The 24,492-nt window shown below is 37.0% G+C and overlaps 1 protein-coding gene across 3 annotated transcripts in view; it reads right to left on the reverse strand.

The window, feature by feature from the left end:
• Window positions 1–6,714: 6,714 nt before the first annotated feature.
• The window catches only part of LOC145692867 (uncharacterized), a 52,418-nt gene continuing 34,640 nt past the window's right edge, over window positions 6,715–24,492 (reverse strand). For all 3 annotated transcript variants that reach the window (XM_081768395.1, XM_081768394.1, XM_081768396.1), the window contains exons 8-11: window positions 20,219–20,445; window positions 18,081–18,219; window positions 12,708–13,015; window positions 6,715–6,925 (exon numbers count right to left, since the gene is read on the reverse strand). In XM_081768395.1, the coding sequence (XP_081624521.1) occupies window positions 6,774–6,925; window positions 12,708–13,015; window positions 18,081–18,219; window positions 20,219–20,445 (826 nt within the window). In that variant the 3' untranslated portion in view covers window positions 6,715–6,773. The remainder of the gene's footprint in view (window positions 6,926–12,707; window positions 13,016–18,080; window positions 18,220–20,218; window positions 20,446–24,492) is intronic.

Below are 24,492 nucleotides of genomic sequence, written 5' to 3' on the forward strand. Positions count from 1 at the left end.
AACTGGTTTTCACTGAAACAATCTCAGAATTTGTAGCATTTTAAACATTGTAGTAATGAACTGCTCAAATGGGATTAAGCATATGAGAGAGAGAGAAAAAAAGAAGAAAAATGTCAAAATTTGACAACTATTTCTGAAGAAAGCCCACCTAACATCAACCTCAAATTTTCAAAATAAGTAGCTCTGGTATTCTTCTTTAACATATAAAAAATTAGAAGGGTGTTTTTTGGTATGTTGAAGAAAAACAAATTATGACACATTGTAAGTTGAGGGCGGATATAGGCACTTTTTGCACAAAACACCCAAATTTCCAATGACTGTTTTCAATTTCCGGGGTGAAAATGTTTGTAATTGTCAAGACTGAGGTGACTGAATAAATGAATTGTGTCAGAAATCTGAAACTTCAAGTATCATTGCTAAAAGGACTCAGATTCTGTAATTAGTTCCAAAATCATGGACGACTATGACAACTGTTGAAACATTTCAAACGACCGAGTATCTCGTTCGTAAAGCCCAGATCAGAAAGGAGCATTGTATTTAGCGAAACCTGGTTCTAAGAAAAGATATAGTACTCCTGCAAACACCTTTAATTTAGTCACAGAATGTTACAACAGTGATGAAGTGCCCTAAAATGCTGGATTGAGTGTGTGTCAGTAAGCATATGAATTCCACCGTCACAGGGATAAAAAAAAAAAGAAAAAATAATGTCAAAATTTTTCAATTATTTCTGAAAAAGTCCCACCTAACATCAACCTCAAATTTTCAAAATAAGTAGCTCTGGTATTCATGTTTATCATATAAAAAAAATTAGGAGGGTGTTTTATATGTTGAAGAAAAAAAAACATAATTCAAGTCTCATATTATTTGATTTTTTAGTAACACGACTTGCATGGCTGTGTGTGTTCCTCTACAATGGTTCATTATTCTTATGAAAAAATAGTAATAAAAAAAACAAGTAAAAACTACCTTAAATGTAATTTATAAAGTTATTTTAAAACAATATGTGCCTATTACGCAGCCTATATAGTGCTGTTTGATTTAATAAAAGAAACACGAACAATAGTGAACTATCGTTATATAATACACAAATAACATTTACATGTTTGGTTGATTGTAAGCAATTTGAAATATTGAGCCTAAGATCTCTTATCACCAATTTTAGAGATCTCAGTAGCTTGAATTTCTTCTTCAGAAATGCTGTAATTTCTGCCAGTACCAGTTGAAATACTGGGTACTCCAATATTAATATTGCGGTTTTCGTACGGAATCCAGCATGTGTTAGGTGTTTTTGGCCAGAAAAACATTTTCGTGGAGCCATGGGGATGGGGAAATTCACGGTAGTCACGATGTTCCTGTGAATTCTCAACTATTTTTCCAATCCACCATTTCTCTTCAGAAATGCACGCAATAAATTGCTCACATGAAAGATTAATATCTTTCGATGCTGCTCAAGTATTTAGAGTGAATATTGTCTTTGAAGAAGATACACGACTGATTTCAAGTTTCAACAGGCTGATGTTTCATAATGATGAATTTCACGCGTTCCTTGCAACGTTATGGCTTTACCAGTCTGTTTTGAAGCATTGGACAAACGTTTCCAACATATTCCAGCATAAAAAAGCGTTTGGTTATAGTTGCTTATACTTTGACATTGGTTGTAGTTTGAGAAAATTCGAAGAAATCGGCAACAGTAACAATCCGGTCATCCAGTGGCCTCTGTAAACTAACATGTCTCGCTCGACATTTCAGCGTCTCAACTGTCATCGCAAACACTTTTGCCGTGACTTGTGGTAAAATAGTTTCATTCAGAAGTGAGTCCAAAATCACTCATGTAGGCATAAATTGACAAAGTTTTTTTAGTCTTTATATCAGGCTGCTGACCTAGATAACGTGCTTATTGAAGAAAAACATCGTTAATATACTTCAAAAGAATAACTTGGAAAATATAAAATATAACTGTATCGTGCTTTAATATATCACTGACACAAGATAATGAAACATTTGATAATAGAAGTTACAGGATCTCTTAGGATGTTGCATTTAAAAAGATTAGAATGTTGCACAGTTGAGTAGAATGTTGGTCCAGTGCTACTCTTAAACTTCATCTTGAATAATACATAAGTAGTTCTCAGCAAAATCAACTATAATTAAGCATGATTTGTCATCCAAAGTCTCTATTGTGTATATTTGAAGTAGCTGCTCTGGGATTTGGCTGGGAAGTGATGCTGCGCTGATTTGACATTTTATTCCTACCGAAATCTCAATGAAGTCGTGATTGTCTCCATTTGGGTTCTGTGAGTTTGAATCCATTGTTTGTACTTATGAGTGAGTTATGAGTGAGCCGTTTCTTTTAATGCACAAACGAGATACTCGGCTGTTTGAAATGTTTCAACAGTTTTCATAGTCGTCCATGATTTTGGAACTAATTACAGAATCTGAGTCTCTTCAGCAATGGTACTTGAAGTTTCAAATTTCTGGCACAATTCAATCATTCAATCACCTCAGTCTTGACAATTATAAACATTTTCAACACGGAAAATTGGAAACAGACATTGGAATTTGGGGGTTTTGTGCAAAAAGTGCCTAAGTCCGCCCTCAACTTACATTGTGTTATAATTTGTTTTTCTTCAACATACCAAAAACAACCTCCTAATTTTTTTATATGTTAAAGAGAAACACCAGAGCTACTTATTTTGAAAATTTGACGTTGATGTTAGGTGGGCCTTTTTCAGAAATAGTTGCCAAATTTTGACGTTTTTCTTTTTTTCTCTTTGATGGTGAAATTCATATGCTTAACCTCACTTGGGCAGTTCATTACTACAATGTTTTAATTGCTACAGATTCCAAGATTGTTTCAGTACTTTAAGTCGAAGGCGGACTTATAGGTGCTTTTTGCACAAAACCACCAAACTTCGAATGGCTCCTACGGCAGTCCCCTTTGAGGTAGAGCTGTAAAATTTGACACGTGTACTATGTTTGGATACCACAACATTTGCACAAAATTTTTGAAGAAAACCTAAAACACATGAGCCACCTTGATTTGTTGATTTCATATGGAATGGCCCACTATTATTTTATACTGTTACAGTAGTTATAACAGTAGTAATCAGGAATAGAGTTATTAACAAGTATGTAAGCACAATTATAATAAAATACAAACATTTCGCTGTATCACTGTGTGTAGTACATGAAAATACAGACGAGCCTCATAGGCTCACTTTGTCATGATTCGTTACAAAATTAGCTTGTCATTTCCAATGACTTACAGTTCTCAATACAACGTTCCAAATACCTTATGTATGCAGACGATGTAAAATTATATAAAGAAGTAAGATGTATTACAGATACAATAGAACTACAAGATAATCTTGATTTAGTATATAAATGGAGTGTAGAAAATAAGCTTAACCTCAATATTTAAAAAAAATGCATTTATGATAATGTCAAGAGTGAAAAAGTGCATTATTTGTTATTCATATAATCTTAATGGTGAAAAAATGAAGACATTACCACATGTAAAGATTTAGGAGTAAAATTATACGTAATTCATCATTTGATAACCATGTCAGTGAAATGGTTTTTAACGCCTATAGACAGCTTGGTTTTATTATACGGAGCACCAGAAATTTAAATCATGTTGTAGCTATGTTGTATATCTCGATTTGGACCAAAATAGAATATACATGCGTTGTTTGGGCTCCATATTATAAATCTCTTCAGAAGAAAATAGAAAGTATTTAAAAGAAATTCTTAAGGTATCTCTATTTTAAAACAATGGGAGCTTCCGCTGAAAGAAACAAAATATCGTATAAAACCCTTCTGGATAAATTTAACTATGCTAATTTCAGTAACAGACGTTTTTTCAACAATTACTTCTCTATAAAATTATGAATTCATATGTTGACAATAGTAATTTCTTACAAAAAGTTGGACTCAATGCTAAACCAGGCTATCTACGTAACCGACATCTGTTGACTGTAGATGTTCCAAGAACTGAAATGTATAAAGGCTCATCATTATACAGAATGTGCAATAGGTTTAACAGCATATCAGTACTAAACGAAGATCTCGATTTAGCATTACCTCTGTCTCTGTATGCGAAGTTAAATATATATATTCTGTTAGAATGTGAATACATGTGTTTGCATACATATGTGTAAAGCAATTATTTTGACTTTTAACGGTTTCTTTATTTGTAATACTGTTCTCCTTTAATGGTTTTATACTCTTACGATAGTTATTATTGTCGTTGACAGATATCTACAGGAATTTTATCAGTATTCTTATATTTACTGTTATGTATAATAATATAAATATTCTATGAACTATCTATATTATATACCTTCTGTAATTGGAGATTTATTCTCCGTTGAAGGACAATAAATAAATAAAATAAAATAAATAAATAAATATGACTACGTAAATAAATGTACATATATCAGGACGAATAGACGGACAGACGTCGAAAAATCACTTTTTCGATATGTATGGGTAATGAAACGCGTAAGTCTGTTGGAATATCGAATATTTTTTTTTTTTTTTTTTCATGAGTCACACTTCCTTCTCTCCTTTCATCACTCGATTTGTACGTTTGGTGTTTTTGTTTTGTTTAAAAATATAAAATAATAAAGAAAATGGCTAATCCACATATCTTTGTTCAACGAGGTGCTGAGTTCAATTCCCAGTGGTTGGATTGGAGTTCAGCGTCCCTTTCAGAAGTAAGGCTATAGGAGACGGGATCTGCAGCTTACGGTGGGAACCACATGAGCTTCCGTCGGGAATCGAACCCGAGTCCCAGCACCAAAGGCGTACGCTAAGCTCTGTTCGCGGTGGAAGAGCATCAAACGAACCATAGTGCTTCAGATCCAACCTTAAATTGTAAGGTCTCGCTCTATATAATCTCACGACTCATTCAATATAGAATAGAAATATAAATCAACCAATCGCTCAATAGGTTTGAAGAAGGAATAAGGGTGTTACTTTTCTACTGATACTAACTACTTCTAGTAAACTCCCTCATGGCTATATGGTGAGCGTACGCGCCTTCGGCGCAGGAGGCTCGGGTTCGATTTCTAGTGGGAGCTAATGTGGTTGGGATCCCACATTAGCCTTTTACATATCCTCACTGTTGCAAGCGATGATAAACTTTCATCAACAAAGCAAACATTATCTACTTCTAAATCGGTTAACCCAAGGTAAAAGATTGAAAATTTGGTAAATCCGCCGAATTACGGGTTTCAGAGATCAGATACAAATAATTAAGATTCAAGGACTTTGATATTATATTACCTGTGATTTTTCATTATTATTATTTATTTACTAATAAAAATCCCAGACAGAACCGAAGGTTATTTAATAGGGACACAATATCTTCAATAGGAACCGGAACTTCAATAGTTAAGTTAGTTTAACTATACTATGGAAATCATGGGTTTGTGAGATTATTATTCTGTATGTTGTTTGGATTCTACTTAAGTGCATCAAACAATAGGTAAATGCAAACACCTTAACTGTGCTGTGAATACAAACTCGAGTAGTTGTAGTTGGGTTCTATATTAAACAGCTATTTATTTATTATTTTATACTTTACTTGGTTCATTACAATTATTGATTGGTGTTTGCTCAGTAAGTCTCTTTCCGTTTCATATAGCTTCAATGCTGAAAGAGGAAGTTAAACGCCAACCTGGACAACCATAAGCTCAAGCCTCGCCAAGGTCAATACGAAACAGGAAACTGGGCCATTCTATTGGAAATTGTGCTGTACAATTATATGTTACTGGTGAGTATGATCAGAATACAATGGGAATAGTGTACTCTTTGGAGCAACATGGGTTTATCGTTAAAACTTTTTGGAGAACGGAGTCTGTTGTTCTACCCAGAGGGCAGTTAGAAGCAAATTTGTCTCACGTTCTATCCCAGACAGCAACATAATATGGTCGCTAGAGAATAAATTGGAAGAAACAAGATCGCTTCGGAGTGAAACAAGGAAGCATCGGACCCCGCACGCGGGTATTGTGGAGATGCAGGTTATCGACTCCTTAGGTCGCCCAAGAAATCTTTCCGTTATTTGTCGCAAGAAACCGGTTGTAGCTATTCAACATGTGATTTATGGGTGTTACCAATAACACTTAATTTGTATTCTCACTAACACTTAATTTTCTGCAATTTACTTCAAAAATCCAAAACCTAATTCCAATTGTAAGGTACACTAGCGAATATTTGCTGTTTTTCTTGAATCGTGGCCAATATTACCCCGGATGAATTTAACCCAGTATGTATAGTTCCATAAATCTCACATCCTTTCTTGATCATTTGCCACAAACCGCATGAAAATCGAAATTCAGTTAGAAATTCTATACCTAAATGAAATCCGTGAGGGAAAAAAAACTGTACTACACCTCACGTCTTTACTGCTGTATGTACAGCACTCTCCTTCATGTTGCAGAAAGCATGTATTATCTGAGATTAGTCAGGTCTACATTAGCTTGGAAAATCGGAGACTAGTGTATTTCCTTTTGAAACAATAGATAGATATATTACACTATGCAATTATACCAAAATCGTACAGAGTAGTCCGAATCAAAATGAATCAAACACTGAACCACCGTACTTTATATATTTTCGTACTCTTTGATATTTTATTTTCTTTATTGCATTTATATTATATCGAAAAAGAAAAGAAAAGAAAAGGGAGACAATGAACTCAGCCAAATGTACAAAACTTACAAATATATTTCTAAATGAATTATTTACATTTATCTTTTCTCAGTTAATTACTTGATTTTGTACAATAGAAATTGTTCAACAGTAGATGGCAAGCTTAGATCCTCCACACACGACTTAAAAGATCTCGTTTCTTCAAGCTTTTCTTCAATGTTGGTTCTCACGTTAAGCCTACACAACTGCTGTAAAGTGCAAGGTTGACCTGTTGAAAGAGAAAATAAATAAATAAATAAATAAGAGAGTTACATAGTTTATCACGAGTTTTGCTTTACAGTTTAACTTTTCTCTGATTGCTAGAACTTAAATCATTCACAGTTTTTCTCGTCTATCTGAGTAATATCCTCATGAACTCTTTTGAAAATGCTTAGGTGGATTGAAGCAGCCTGCTAATTCGCTCTATGAACCTAGTCAATCTGTGGTTACCCGATATCTATCTTGCATTATATCAGGTTGTCTAAAATGAATTGAACCTTTGGAGGTCAAAATTGAGACTACATTTACTGTGATTTGAAAAAAAAAAAATGAAACTACATATACACCATTTTGTTTGATGATCTTCTATCATTTCTTCGGCAACTCCATAATCTCGTTTCTATAGAACTGATGTGGTTTTTGGTTCAAAAAATATGACACGTGGTTCCACATACCTTTTTTTTCTTTTTTTTGAAATTAACTCAACACCGTTCAGGGATTTCTGTAGAGACCAAAACAAATTATAGTCGGGCGGTGCCAGGTTCGGGCTATACGACTGATGCATTAAAACCTCCCACCCTGTACTCGCGCTAATGTCGACAATACAGATACGAGTCTACGTTCTGCTAGGTAGCAGAAGCTCGTGATGTACGATGACCTTCCAATCCCATCCAATGACCGGCATAATCTTCCTGGGCGTGAGTGTAGGCTCTGCCTAAAACTGTGGAGCTTTTCCTCACTTCGACCACGATCTTCTTTTGTGGTCGTAGGTTATTTACATTTCATAACTCCAACTGCTTTACAAACGGCTCGAGTGCGTTACATTTTAGTTGAGATTAATAAGACAGAAATTCGACTGAATAAATGTTTTTAAATCAGATCATATGGCACCTAACGTCGAGCTTCTTTCTGTGAGTACCTTGCTCTAAATGGTTTAACTCAGTTTGATGATGGATTTTAAGTTATTTGCTATTTCATAACTGTTTACATGTCTGTCTGCTAGAATTCTGCCAGAATATCATCCAGTTTTGATGTGATTAGTCGTCTACTGTAAAAAGCATTTTGGACATTGAAATTCCCAGAACGAAATAGACTGAACTATCTCTTGGGTGTTGCTTTTGATAACGTATCTTGCTCAAAAACAGCACAAATTTATTCACGGCTATGGGCAGCATTTACGCCTTTATTAAAATAAAATTGTAAAATATAGTTTTGCGGAAAGTTTACTCATCTTTACGGTGTAATGTGGTTGATTATAAGAATTCCAGCATTCTTTGCATATCTACTAGCTTCAGCTGTCAAAGAACGTTACGCCTGATCCGCTACGATTCATATACCCTGAGGTTTGGGGCACTAACGCCATCTGGTGCACAAGAGACTCAATACTTTTTAGACGACCTGATAAACAAACAGTTGCTCTTTTTTTTTAACATTAATTTAGTAATAAGAAAAAATTGATTTAACATCAAATTTTATGCTTCCGGTGAGAGTTGGAGGATTTATTTTTCTACTATGTCATATCAATAGCTCACTTTCAACCAGTGACCAATTACTTCAATATAACTCTAACTCATTAAAAATTAAGATATATATATATATATATATATATATATATATATATATATATATATATATATATATATATATATATATATATATATATCTTAATTTTTGATATATATATAATTTCTATGACCACTCAGTATTGCAAGTTTGATATATTTAAGATGAAGACAAGATTGCGAACTAATTCCGTTATTTATCAGCGACGTCAAACATATGGCAGTGTTGTCAGAAGTACCGCGTTTACGTAAAATTTCTTGAATGTATACAAGGATAAGATAAACATAATCAAATTGGTATGAGAACAGTCGCGTACATAATTTTACTTTGTTTTGCATTGAAATACATAAAGCTACCTAAATTTAACTTGGAATCAAACATCCATATGCTGCTAAATTAATTATCATGTAAGAAAAATGGCTTTAAACCCAAAATATTTAAAATATCATTAACATTACAATGTAGTTTTTTTTTTCTCCTCTACAGAATTTCAAAACTTTACATATAGTTTTTCTAGTACCGGACCGAATTTGATGTGGCCATTTTTCCGACGTTTCCATTATTTCTTTCAAATCACCAATAATCCTGTACGATAACAAAATAAAACAAAAAATGGATTATGTATTCTGACTCTCATGTTCTGACAATACTATAAAGTAATACAGAAAACCACTTATGTATCCTATTCCAACACTCCCTTCTACTAATAACACGATATGAACAACCGCAGCGTCTCTACAAAATAAACGGAGTAACTCACACATGCAGTACTTTTATAATGAAGAATTTACATATTCCACTTTCATATTATACAAGCCCAGCGCTTTTTGGGAGGGAGGGGGAATGGTATCGGTACTCATTATGAATATGTAATTCTATGCACTCTGAATGCGACGTCAAAATTTAAAGAAGTGGGAGAAATTAGTAGGTACTTCTATTTATTGATGATATTACCATTTAAATGCATAACGCGTACTATTATTGCAATCTTGAAATTTATTTAAATCGATCTACTCATATCATAAATACAACAAGTGAGTTTCGCTTTACAGTTGTGAAACCACGGCAGACTCAAATTTTGTGAACACTGAAACAAAATGAAATGAAATCTTTTAAGTTTAACGTCCCACGGTTATGCCGGTTAGGCTAAAGGAGACAGTGATAATGAGAGATGAGTAAAATGATAGAATTAAGAAAGTGGGAGGAAACGGGAGAACCCCGAGAAAACCCACGTTTGTCCACCACAAAGTCCACACGGTGTGAGCTGGGATCGAACTAGGGACCCCAAGCACCGGAGGTGAACGCTCTATCACTGAGCCACCGCGCCCTCCAACACACAAACAAATTCTTAACTCCCGACTGAAATAAAGGGATAATGTAAAAGATGGAGCCTGTCTTTATCACGCTGAATCCATATCAAACAAATTTCTACTCTGCCTAAGTAATCTGTAAATTCATGAAATTTTTATCGTGCACTTTTAGACGTATATTGATAGGCTGACACCTCTACTTGTTTAAGTATGTCATAGACGTAAGGTTATAAGACACATCTGACACAAAGTCAGTGGAGCAGAAGGTTTATTTCTTTCTTTTCTTTCTTCAGCATTCCCTTTACAAGTACAGCATACCCCCGATTATCCGAGGTCATCGGGACCGAGGCTACCTTGGATAATAGGGAAGTGATATGCATTTTGAGGTTATTTTATAAGTACCCCTTTTTAAAGAAGTAAATCAAATTACAACACCTTTATTATCAATATATCTAGTGTTAAGTTTATAGGAAAATGATTATAAAAAAAAAACAATTCTTTATAAGAAAGAAACAGTTATAAGAATGATACAGTAAAATGAAATTGTTCATGAACAATACTTAACTTTACAAAGACTAAATTTAAATTTAATTACAGGTACTTTTTTTTAGTCCTATTACGTTCAAGCTAAAAATAAAAATACATTTTTATAAGTATTAATCACCTCGGATAACCCGAAGGCTCGGACAACTGGGAGAGTACTGTATATGTGTAACGAGTAGCTATGTCTGTCACTGTTATTAATAGACAAACAGCAATAAGTTACTTAACCAAGTATTTGCTACAACTACAGTATATTGAATTAACACTACAGGGTATAACAGTTTCTTTCAGCGAAATAAAAACTATCAACTACAGTATTATTGAGAACGAAAGACATACCTTTTAGTGCCACTATTTTTTTTTTTTTTTTTTTTTTTTTTCGATTTTCTCGAAAGCTACACATTAGAATTGACTTTCAAGCATGTTACCATTATTAAGATCGACATGATCTGCTGACTGTTGTAAGTCTTATATTTCGACAATATTTTAGTTATTTAGATATTAAAATGTAACAGTTTATAACAAGTTTAGGCTACCTCTCATTAACCATACGATGTTCTGTCTTGCTAGCGTCATAATGAAGAGCTTAATTAGTATATATGTCATTATCAGATTCATCTCAATAAGTGGCATGGTTCTTGTACTACGTCAATTTTTAGATTTATAAAGTGATTGTTTTTTCTCCATTTTCTAGAAAACTACATACAAGCTTTTATAGCAGCCTCAGTCTAAAGACAGCCACTTGCTCACAAAGGGATGCCGCCCCCGTGTGAAGTTTCTTTTCATACTGTCCTGTTTGGTTTTTCTCTCCGTTGAAAAGTAACTGACAGGCAACAAACTGAACCCAAATTGTTGTCATATCTTTGCCAATGATCTTTTTTCTTTGACACAACCTCTCCCACACACACTGTTAGAGACATGGATGGAAGAGAAAGAGAGGGAGGCATATGGCAACGTTTAGTTTTTTCTTTCTTCCAAAGGGACCACAAACTATATGACGGCTTCTTTGTGCTAAATTCTGTCTCCCGACTGGCTATCGTCTGGGCGCGCCTTCTATACATACATGTTTATCATTTCGTTCAGCTCAACGATCTATCGATTAGTATATGTCTCAGTTTTGGTCATGTTTGTTTTCGTTAAACATTAATAGTATTGTAGAACTGTATCGGTAGTACAAGAGCGCATAATTTCATTCCTGTGCATTAGATCGAAGTTACAGCTGTCAAACTCACCAAGATTTCCACACGCTACTTTTGGAGATGTATGTTTTTGTAGTTTACTAAAGTATTATAAACAGCCAATCGTAATCTTTATAAATAAAAATGAAAGTGACTAAGTTTGTGATTTCACAACTCTCGAATTAACCGACCGATCTCAAATCAAATTTTCAACATAGGTTCTGGCCTGGAAATTTTTTCATCAATTCACTTTGACGGTAGAACTTAGGGGAGGGGGAGGGGGGAGATATATAAAAATTATTGAAAATGACTGATATTAGTGTCCAGAGTGTTTAATAAAATTACAAAATGAAATTTCGCGATCTTTTCTTTACTAAACCATAAAATTTCGTAACATTCTCAAGTGCGAATTTGGGTGCGAATAGGGCGAATTTTTAAGCGATAGTAGCATGCTTTGCTTACGATTTGGTAGCGTCTAAAATCGACCATAGACATTTTTGATGGTGAATTTTTACGTTTTATAGAACAAAATTTTCCACTCTGTACTTATATTTGTACAGATAAAAAAAAATCGTGACCCAAAAGCTAAATTTCGTGACTTTTTCTTGACTTTGATGACCGTTTTCTGATTTCGTGACTTTCGTGACCGATAGACACCCTAGGAACATATTACAATTTTTCTCATTTTAACCCAGCGAAGCTGGTAATTGACGCTAATATAGATTAAATAAACTATTACTAAGGACACAATTTTTAGGCACTAAATCACTGATAATCTGGACAAGGCACTAAATCATCGGACAACTATTTTTACTGGAATAGGACTTATATTTCTGGGCTTTCGGCATCCACGACCATGTTAGCCCGTCACGTATGAAGGATGATATTCCTAGGTGATCACACTGCCCGGGGAATTTGGAAGGAAGAAACGAAGGGAGTGGCCTGGAACCATTATGTAAGATATCATCTCGGCATTTGGCTGGTGTTAATGAAAACCCAGGAAAACCTCATTCAGGCCTGAAAAAGCTTCTACATTTTTATCATTGAGTGTCCCGGGAATAGAACCCGAAACTGGTCAAATTAAAGGCGAGCGCGCCAGCGACTACGCTACGCGGTGGGGCACACAACTAATTCTAACAATACGTATATCTACTTTAACATTATTATTAATAAAACAACGTGGAACATGCAATCGTACCTAACAACTGATAAATATTTTCCCAGCTATCAGACTGACTGTTGAGAGCTTTCTCCAGTCGTTCGATATCACGGCGAACTCTATATGCACCATACTGCAGAAGAATTCTTATTGACTTGCCCAACTGAACTTTCAGGTATGATTGGAGATTAGCATCAGTACTTGTAAAACAAGAGTAGATAAATCTACAATACCACTTGATGATGTCCGTATGAGAATGCTTAGTATGGGAAAGAAGAAGTTCCAATATATCTGGATTCTTGATGCACGCCACTAAAAATACATCAGGTCCAGGAAATAAATTCCATCTAAGGGAAAAACAAAATACATGAAATCATTACTGATCAATAACGTTTACATAATGCATTTTCTTGAAATTTTACATTAGACACTACATCAAATTATACGAGGAGTGATCAAAAAGTAAGGTTACAATGCCTGCAGCGAAATGTGTATATACTGTCATACAACCTCTCATAATAGCTAACAGATAGTACATACATTTGGTTATTTTTCGACGTCTCCATATCGGTCGAAGCACTTATCACATATTGAGATGAGGTTGACGCTTCTCTGCTGGTAAAGAATCCTGTTCTTGCGTGTTCACTCACGTTGTTAAGAAGTGTTTCACTTCCTCAATTGAAGCGAGGGCTGCAGGGAGAATAATCCATAATGTGCCAGCGAAACTGCTTCAACAGCGTGCTGGTCTTCTCGGCTGTATGCGGGTGCGCATTGTAGTGGAGGAAGATGACGCCCTCGGTGAAAAGTCTTGCCCGTTTCCTCCTGATTGCTTCGCGCATTCGTGTCCAGATCTCACAGTATAGATCAGTGGTTGTGTGTTTCGCCTACAGAAATTGAAAAAAGAAAATGAAATTTTTAAGTTTTACGTCCCATGATTATGCAGGTTAGGCTAAAGGAGACGGTGATGATGACAGATGAGTGAAATGGTGGAATTAAGAAAGTGGGAGGAAACGGGAGAACCCCGAGAAAACCCACGAGCACGGTGTTTGTCCACCACAAAGTCCACATGGCTTGAGCTGGGATCGAACCAGGGACCCCAAGCACCGGAGGTGAACGCTCTACCACTGAGCCACCGCGCCACAGCCTACAGAAATTGAGTAACTGAGCGGACTTCCTCGCAAGACCATTTTCCAAACGAAAATGAAATGAAATCTTTGTGAGTTCTACGTCCCACTCTTATGCCGGTTAGGCTAAAGGAGACGGTGAAGATGAGAAATGAATGAAAATGGTGGAATGAAGAAAGTGGGAGGAAACGGGAGAATCCCGAGAAAACCCACGAACACGGTGTTTGTCCACTACAAAGTCCACACGGCGCGAGCTGGGATCGAAACAGGGACCCCAAGCACCGGAGGTGAACGATCTACCACTGAGCCACCGCCCCCTCATTTTCCAAACGAGACACCTTGTGTTTATATACAACTACCGCCGTATGTGGTGGGAGGCTGAAACTGCGCAGTTGCCAACAGCATGTATTACAATTACCGCACACTTCTCATTCCTCTATAACAGACAAAACTCCAGACATACCGGCCTTGTAACCTTAGTTTCTGATCCTCCCTCGTAAGATCAAAAAGCAATGACCTTCCATAACTTTATCGCTTGATTACCAGGCTGGCATTATGTTGTAAGAACAGTGCTCAGTACCTGAATAGTTGGAGCTTCTGTGGAGTTCAATTTTGATGCTGATTCAGCATCATGAGGAAATTGAGCAGCTACTTGAACTAAAGGACAGAGTTCCCGGCTACAAAAACAAAAATAACAATAAATGGAGCCGACGCTGAAAACAAACAAACAAGTATCTGGCTGGGCGTACATATTTTTTGGACTGCCTCAGGGTTATATTTTCAGTGTTGTGTGTCAATAATATTTCTACTAAAAGCTATCAAGTTTACATGTGATGCCAGTTTGGCCCTTACAAAGCTATTCATATAAAATAAAAATAAAAAAGACTGTGATTTTCATCATTTTAATTATAATTAAAATTAACAAATCCAAATGTATATGCTTCTCTTAACCTATATATATCCCGATGGTATGGTAGCTGTCTAATGCATATATGGATAATAAATCATCTTCTCTTGCAAATGAGGACACTCAGTTATTTCAAAACTGGCTGACACTGACATATGACCAGACTTTTCTTCCTAGTATTCTTTTTACTCCCTTCTTTCAATCCGACGACGAGTCGCTTGAGGGTTGAAAAGTTTAGTGTTTTTAGTTTATGTATGTTTAAATCATGTAAGTACAATATTTATATATATGCATAAGCATTGCACATACTGTTACTTCTTGTACTGCTAGAAAAAAGGGGAAGCATCAAATCCATCATTAAAATGGATTGAAGCGAACGATGAGAGAATTTATGAATAAATGAAACAATGAGAAATCGTGAATTTTTCCATTAATTTACTGAATTACAATCATTCAAAACGGTCTCTAGCTACCCTGGATATCACTGTACTTCTGAAGCAAGCACTGTGTAAAAAATCTGTGTGCATGTCCTGGTGTGGATTAACAACATTTTTCTCTGAAATTCACCATACATCGGAAGCATGGTTTTAAGCAGTCCATATAAATTATCTTTATACAGCCAGTACCCTATTTTGAATGCCTGATTTATGACGATGATATTGTCATCTAAGTAAAAGAAACATTTAGTTCTTGATACTTTATCGTTACACGTTAGTATAGGAATATTTGTTGACCAACATATGATCTAGATTTTATTTGGTGTTCGTTATAGGCCTACATATACAGGGTGAACCTGAAAGATGTGCACAAACTCCGGGAGGTGATTCGTAACATCAAAAGAATACAAAAGTCCTCTTGTATGTTGTCGAATTCCGCATCGTGTACGAGTGACAGTGATGCCAACTTGGAATCGACAAAAATCGAATTCTGACAACGGAACAGAAATATATACATAAACTGCGGGAAGTGATTCGTGACATCAAAACTACTTAAATGTGGCTATGAACATCAGCAAAATGGTACATCAGGCAGTTGCGCAGACAGAGATAGTTTGTGCTCATCTTTCTGTTCCGTTCCAATTGTCAGGATTCGATTGTCGATTTCAAGTTGGCACCACTGTCACTTGTATATGAGGCGAAATTCGACAATATGCAAGAGGACTTTTTGTCTTCTTTTGATATCACGGATCACCTACCGGAGTTTGTGCACATCTTCCAGGTTTACCCTGTATATACGAGAGTTTAGCGTATTAATCGCTTTTCGTACCTAGAGGGACAGAAGATGAGAGCAGGAGTGGGAAGCTCAAAATGATTTCGCTGCGAGAAGCACATTGGCACTAAAAGATTAGCCATACCATTTATTTAAGAAAAATATGCCAGACGGTTTGTGTATTTCACTAGAACAGTTCTTTTCTAATATTGATTCCACACACACTCCAAGATGTACTGACTTGTTTGCAAAAATAAATATTAAAAAATAAAATAAAAAATAAAATAAGAGGCAAGTCCTCAAATCATATCTTCCTCAATTAGGTGTAAGTTTCCAACGTTTGCTTAGATGGTTACTGAAGAGTTAACTGACGTCCCTGTTGTTCACCCAGAGAAAGGAAAGATTAAGGATCTTTACTACGCTCCCCATTACATTTTACTTTTTGTAAATTGCCCAATATAAAAACGACTTTTAAAGGTTATCCCTTTACAAATGAATGTGGCGTATAAACACAGTCGTTTATTCTGTTGAGAACGAGTGTGGTATATAAACACATCTGGACGGAAAGGAAGGGTGTGGTTTATACGCCTAGTTTGTGTTTAATGTGTCTAGTAAGTCATTCTATGTATTGAAATACTCGTATAATAAAAATTCAATCTGAAAATTGTTTATTTTTTATTTAAAAATAAGTTTTCAAGACTTTCAATTAATAAAGAAATTTGAGTGCTTGGCAAATGACGTCGTAAACTGCGCACCTAGATTTCCTGCTATAAGAAAAGTTCTGTAAACAGTTTTCAGTTGATATAATAGCACTATTAGCATTTCATAGCATAGCATTTTTCTCAATTTCAATTATTTATTGTATTTAAGTTATTCAATAAAATTAAAAGAATTGTGGGGAAAAATAAAAAAAATCACTTTAACGTCCCATGATTATGCCCTTTCTGCTAAGGGAGACGATGATTAAAGCAAGTGAATAATGATAGAAAAATTAGTGGGATGAGAAAGTGGAAGGAAACGACAGTACTCCAAGAAAATCCACAGATACGATGTTGTCCACCACAAACTTAATTGGCCGGGGATCGAACCAAGGACCTCACACACCAGAGGTAAGCGCTCTACCCCTGAGTCATGGTGCCCCTCGCACTTTAGAAGAACTAAAAAGTCCCTTAGAGAAGAAATACTAGATATTTCATTCAAGTTGTCCTCGCTATTTCTTTGCATGATTTTCTGCTAGATATAAAATATAAAAGGAATATATTCAGCTAAGAATGCCCAATCCTCAGTATTTAACTTTCTGTAAAGAGATTTAATATATATTTCTTTCGCTGATCTAGGAGCTGGAATATATACCTTTGATGCACGTGATGCTGGGTTCAATTCCAGTGAGAAAGCACTAAAAATTTGAATGCATTACGATGGTTCAGATTCCACCTTAAACTACAGCCACATATAGCCTTGGTGCTGGAGGATCTTAGGATTAGAATTAGATTTCTGGACTTCTGGCACTTATGGCCATGTTAGCCCATCTTGTATGAGGGATGACGTCCTTCGGTGATCACACAATCCAAGGAAAGGGAAAGAAGAAAGCGGCCTGGGACCTATATGTTAGGTACCATCCCGGCATTTATCTGATGTGAATGAGGAAAATCTCAATCAGGATGGCTGGTCTGAAAAAGCTTTTACACTTTTTCGACCGGATGTTGCCATTGGGAATCGAACCCGGGGCCGCTCGCACCAAAGATGAGAATGTTAGCGACTACATTACCATGGGCCACTGCCTTGGTACTGAAAAGGGATGTTAAACTTCAATAAATAAATAAATATACAAATAAATAAACGAAATTTTAAAATATCGTTGATCGGTTGATTTGCGTAGATCGATGGATTTGTCTAAATAACAAAATACGGTTTGTTTCTCGAAACAAATTAAACATTTACGGTAAGTAAATTATAATACGATGGTGTGTTACATAATTGTGGACTGTTGTAAGCAGAAAACAAAAGTGGTGCAATACTATGCAGATGGATATCGATTTTAATTTTAGATCTTTAATAGTTGATATGCTCCTCATTTGGTTACATATTGGGATTATGATATTAAAAGTCACTTCCTCATATTCATAGCTTATCTGGACCAACACACAAACACACCACACACAAATAACTTACCTTCGAGAACGGTAATCCACATCAGCGCCTTTATCAATTAAAATCTTCGCACATCTTGTTAGAAGATCTCCTTTCAGTCTATACACACAAGCAGTCAGAGGAGGAAGGCATGCGTCCACAGGAGCATTTACGTACATACCTAAGATAAACAATGAACAATATTATGTCATATTACATAAACTTCGTATGTAATACACTGACTTAGCAAAACTCATTGAATATCCACGTCATGTCTGGTCGGGTCCCTTCTGACCTTGTGGAGCGCAGGATACGGCGTGGAAATGAGGCTGCAGCAAGTCCCTGGTACACTTTCGGAGGCAGTTGACCCCACACAGACTGCAGAGCGGGAGCCAATTGCGACCTGTTCGTGGGTCGAGAATCCAATGCGTAAGTCTGTGAGAAACAGGATCTCAGATATGCTCGATGACATTCATATCGGGGATCCGGGGAGGCCAGTTCCTCGTTGCTCTTCGAACCTTTCCACGGACGACAATGGAGCGATGTGACGGAGCATTGTTTTGTCGAAAGCGCAATGCCGTTAGGGTGCTGAAGGGCCGCAAACGGGTGAAGATGGATTTCCGAGCAGCTGACGACACCGTGGACCAGTCAACGTGTCTTCCAGAACAACTTGGGGGTCCAATCCATGCCAGACAAGCGCGTCCCATACTGTGACTGACACCCCACCGTTCTGGGTCACGCCCTCTTAGTATGCATTGTTTCATGCAGTGTGCACCACAAACGGTGCCTTCCATCGGCATGATTCAGTTGATGCCGTGATTCGTCGAACCAAATGACTTTACGCCACTGCTGCAGTGTCTATCTGTGGTGATTGGTGGCAAATGCACGCCGGAGTGTCCGATGACCAGGGATTATCAGTTATAACCGTGTAGGTTGACGGGTTCCATACCCGATAGTATGTATGTTCCGACGGATTACCCACTGGGAGACTAGCGTGGTTAGTGTTGAATAGGTCCATCATTTGTTGCACTGCTGCTCTCCTGTCTTTGTTGACCAATCGTCCCAGGTATCGCCAGCTTTGGTCACTGAGGGTGGCGGGACGCCTATTATGATTTCTGTTATGGCCTGTGAAGCCTTCATCCATCCATTCCTGGTACACCCTGGACACGGTTGCACCTGGGAAGCCGAATTCCTACATCATCTCCGAAATTGTATGTCCCATACGTCGGGCACCCACTACCATCCCCTGTTCGGATGCCGTCAATTCTCGACGACGTTACATTTCACAACGTCTCACACATAACTGCAGCTGTTGAAGCCTTGCAGAGCGTGGAACACACGTAGTGTTCGACCGCGAATGGGTGACCTACTATGCCATGAGTTCTGCATAGTGAATAAGCAGTCAGAGACGGAACGCATGCGTCCGCAGGGGCATTTATGTAATACCTAAATTGAACAAAGAAGAATATATGTCATATTACATAAAATTGGTATGTAATACATAAAAAATAAAGAGAAAAAGACACTTCAATGGCTCAATCACAAAAATTTAAACCTCACTTCTTTAGTTGGTTTCGTTAAACATGCAATATGTGCATCACTGTTAGGACTATGTGTGTCTCTGTCAGGATTGTGTCACTGTTAGAACTATGTGAATTACTGTTACGACTATATGTCTCTCTTAGAACTATGTGTTGCTCTTAGGACAGAGTCACTGTTAGGACTATGTGAGTCACTTTTAGGAATATGAGTCCCTATTAGTTCTCTGTGTCTATTAGAACTGTGTGTCATTGTTAGGACGATGTGAGTCACTGCTACTTTTTTCCTCAATTTTGTGATATTTTAACGTTATTAATTATCAGTTTTGGTTGAAAATAATAACTTTTCATAATAACTGATTAATTTTTCCATTACACACAATTTTTAATTTAATCAATTGTTTTTCATTACCTTAATTTTTAATCTTAATTAGTTGAATTTTTCATTAATTTTCCCAACCATGCAAATAACTACAAAAGAACAATTGCTTGAAAACGTTTTGTTAGAATATTTTTTCATAACAAATGCTATCTTGTGGGTTTGAGGAACTCTCCCCCTTCCCCTTTGGATTTCTAGGGTTAATACAGAAAATAGGATGTACTAATACACTTATTTATTCAATAGATTGCAAGTCAAGTTACCTTTGTCAACCAACATGTCAAAGAACTCCGCTACTTCACTTGGACCACCTTCCATGAAAAGATATCCTATAACGGATTTTGTTGTATAGCTCAATGCTTCGTAACAATATTCTTTGGAAGCAGATGGGGTATGGAGATTTATAACTATTTGTGTCTGTTCACAGATTGGTGCTTCATATACGCCTATTCCAAGCTCTGCATCGAAAAGTAACTTCAGACACTCATGGCTGTAATATAAAGAACGCGTTTAGATGGTATCTCGAGCATACAACAGAGTGATTCAGAAAGTAATGCCTTCAAACCCACTACTTGGCCAATAGTACTGCAAACATTCTGAACTGTTTATCATTAATGTACTGATCTCTAAGCTGTGGAATTCACTCTTTCACCTTCCTATCTCGTTTCGTTCCAGAGTAATGGAGCAATCCATGGCATCAAGTGGTGACTTCCGCTTGAAGCATCAGGCTGCGGAAGGTTGTGCACCCAGGAACATTCATCGCCAGCAATGAGTCGTGAATACACCATTACGACCCAAAACAAAACGTCAGTCAATGGAGTACCGCCACACGTCCTCTCTTCCAACAAACAAACAAAAGAAATTTGTCCCATCTGCTGGCAAAGTGTTGTTGACATTCTGCCTCATCCTGCCTACAGTCCGGATCTTACGCCCTACGAATTCGGCTCTTCCCCAAACTTAAAGGATCACCTTAAGGACCAACGATACAGTTGGGACGCGGAGGTGGAAGCAGCAATGGTGTCGCCAAGAGATACCACAATTCTTCGCCGACGGCATGAGAAACCCCGTTTCGCGTTGGCGCAAGTATGTTGCCATAATGGGAACAATGTTGAAAAATGATGCCACCATTTATAGCTAACATTGCAAGCTTTCCATTAATATCTGTATCGGTGCTGTCTTAGATATCACTTTGGAGGCATTACTTTCTGAATCACCCTCGTATCTACTAGATATCACAATATACACAGTAAAACCTACCAAGATGAGGGTAAAGGAGAGCTAATTGCCATCACATACTACAGTATTCGTAAGAATCAATTAATTTCATGAGGTGGATGTTGAAATTTTGCTAAAAACAATGAATCAACAATCAAAGGATAATAACGTGTGGTCAAAAAAAAAAAAAAAAAAAAAAAAAAAACAGAGACAAAGGTTTCAGCAAGTAACTCTTTATTATACACTTACAATAATGTATCAGTGAAAGCATGTAAATGCTGGACATGTACTGCAGACATAGACACCAATGGATTGCACTATCCGGTCCATGTTTAGCAGCTGAGCGCACCTTCCTATGTATGCCTGAGAAAGAGTTTTGCCAATACTGGGAAGGAAGTTCGGAGAAGGTTTTCTTCCACTTCTTGATCAGGGTTTCCTTGGAGTTTGCTTCCCATCCATTGGCGTAGACCAAAGCCTTGTGAGTTGCCCAGAAATCCTCAATAGGGACACTTGGGGGGTTGTCTTCTTTGTGAACGTACCGAATTCCCAACTCGTCAAGTTTTGCGACAGTTGCCTTCGCATAATGAGCTGATGCCAAATCAGGCCAAAACACGTATTGGTAATGTTCCTGGTAATGTATTGGTAATGTTCATTATTTGGGTAATGTTCCTGTATGTATGGTACCAGTCGGGCCTCGATACACTTCGTTATGTATGTATTCGCGTTGATGCCACCCCCAGAAGTCATGAAAAATTGCTCCGAAGCCCCTTTGGGTCCAGCAGCGAGCCATGCCATCAGTTTTGGGCCACAGTTTGCCTTCCTGTTATATTTGATGTCCGGATTTGTATCCTTTCCGTTCTTCGTGAAGTACTTCAACGGCCTGTTGCATTTGAACGGATAGTAACTCTCATCATCGACGATGACATCAAGTGCAAATGGACGTTCTCTGGTTCCTTCGAAAAGAGTGGCGAGCCTTTGTCGTTGTCTCTTTGCTTGGCCCTCGTTGACTTTGGGGGCATTTCGCTGCATCCTTTGTATGTACCCCATGCTCTGCACTACTTTTTCATCGTTGCATGGTGATGACCATACTTCCGTCTCATCCACCTGTACGATATACCAGGCCTTGATGACATTCTGCGTGCAAGGGATCGCCTTTGGTTTTTATACAAAATAATCCTTGGGCGTCCACTTCCCGCATTCCTTTTTGACCCTTGTCCACTCTTGACTCTTCCTATTGTTTTATAAACCCACGACCTGGCATATCCAAGCCCTAGGAACTTCTTCACCACTTCCGCAACTGGAACATCAGGGTGCAGTTCAAGGAACAATTCAACTTTTTTCCGCCTTTCCTCTTGTTCCGACGCAGTCATGGCTCTGCACGTGTCTGTTTCCTTCTGAGTCTTTCCTGTTTACTTGTCAAGATATCACTGTACACGTAGGCGTGGCTACGCCCACCACCCTGTTCCATATACATACTAGTGTTGCCACCCATTAAACTTTGTCTCTGTTTTTTTTTTTTTTTTTTTTTTTTTTTGGACCACACGTTATGTGCACATTTTTTTTTAAACATTTTGTTTCATTCTCTACTGAAAAGTTTTTAATTATTAGAAGAATGTTGATCATGCACAAATCAAGTGTTCTCAAGTCAATGAAGCTACTTATGTTATGCATTGTACGTAGAAGCGTTTTTTTTTTTTTTTTTTTTCACTCTTTAATTAAAGATTTTTCATCACTTTATCCTTTACGAATTTTACTGTTTCACACAAATCGCAGAATATTTACGAAATTTTCGAGGTACATTTTTCAACTCGGGAGGAGTGAGTCAATCTTCTCCATCATCACTCACTGATTTTAAATTTAAACATTAGTGATTGTTGAAAGTACTCGTAAAAGATATAACCATATTCTATCAAAATCCAGTTTTTTTTTTCTTTTATGAAGGCTATTGTGGAACATATTTCCTTAATCATGAGGGAGGAGCAGCTCAATCCGCTCCCCTATTTTAAACTGATTCTAAATCCAGGACTAGAAAAAAGAAAGCTTTGAGTTTTAAGTCCCACAGATATGCCGGTTAGGCTAAAGGAGACGGTGATGATGAGTGATGAATGAAATGGTGTAATGAAGAAAGTGGGAGGAAACGGGAGAACCCCGAGAAAACCCACGCACACGGTGTTTGAATCCAGGACTAGAATGGGAAGCCCAGGAAAATATATGCCGTATTCCACCAACATGGAATATTCTTTTACATAAACCATCGCGAGCTCCCTCATGATTAATACAAGAGGATGTATTCTTCATTATGTTCTATATATCTGGTATCAGCAATTGTTGAAATAATTTATGTCTGCTCTTAATAAAGCTTTTTTTTACCACTTCTTATAACATTATCTCATCAAATACGATACTTATTTATTGATTTAAATTCACTGCTTCCATTTAAAAGAAATTTTAAAAAAGGTAAATAAATAAATAAATCTTGTTAAATTTCTCCTATTTTTACAGAACAGTGTATTTCGAGTAAGACAATCCTATCGTCTGGAGTTTAACCCTTTAATGAGAAAGCATTGATAGCAAAATATTTAGTTTGCTTTTATGGTTGAACCATGTCTTCCTGACCATAATTTCGTAATTTTCAAAGTATTTTTGTACTTTGGTTACAAAATACAGGGTGTTTATTTCAAAGCAACATTGGTATAAAATAGCTCTTATGTGTTGCTACTGAGCAGTATTGCCCTATTTTGGTAAAATATCATAAGAATACTCTCTGTAATTACCAACAGTTTCGTTGAAATATTTTCCTGAAGAGCAAGAAACCACAAATAAAAAAATAAAAGAGAACTTTCGCGGAACGTAGGAGATAAAGCTTCTACAATATTAGATTTGACTGTCCCCAGTTGACAATGGTTAGAAGTATCTAAAGAAGCGACCCGCAAATCATGTATATGAATATTGTATGAAAGCAATAATGCCAATTAAATGATCCCCGAACTTATAATTCGTGCGGATAACACAATAGAATGCGATGTTGCTTGAGAGCAACACTGCCCAATAAAGGGTTAAATCCGAGACAAGAAAGTGAAATGAAATGAAATCTTTGAGTTTTACGTCCCACGGTTATGCCGGTTAGGCTAAAGAAGACGGTGATTATGAGAAATGAATGAAATAGTGGAATGAAGAAAGTGGGAGGAAACGGGAGAACCCCGAGAAAACCCACGGTGTTTGTCCACCACAAAGTTCACTTGGCGGGAGCAGGGTTTGAACCCGGAACCCCATGCACCAGAGGTGAACGCTCTACCACTGAGCCACCGCGGCCCCCCGAGAC

This window comes from Thermobia domestica, chromosome 8 (genome assembly GCF_964235325.1).
Source record: "Thermobia domestica chromosome 8, izTheDome1.hap1.1, whole genome shotgun sequence".
NCBI lineage: Eukaryota > Metazoa > Arthropoda > Insecta > Zygentoma > Lepismatidae > Thermobia > Thermobia domestica.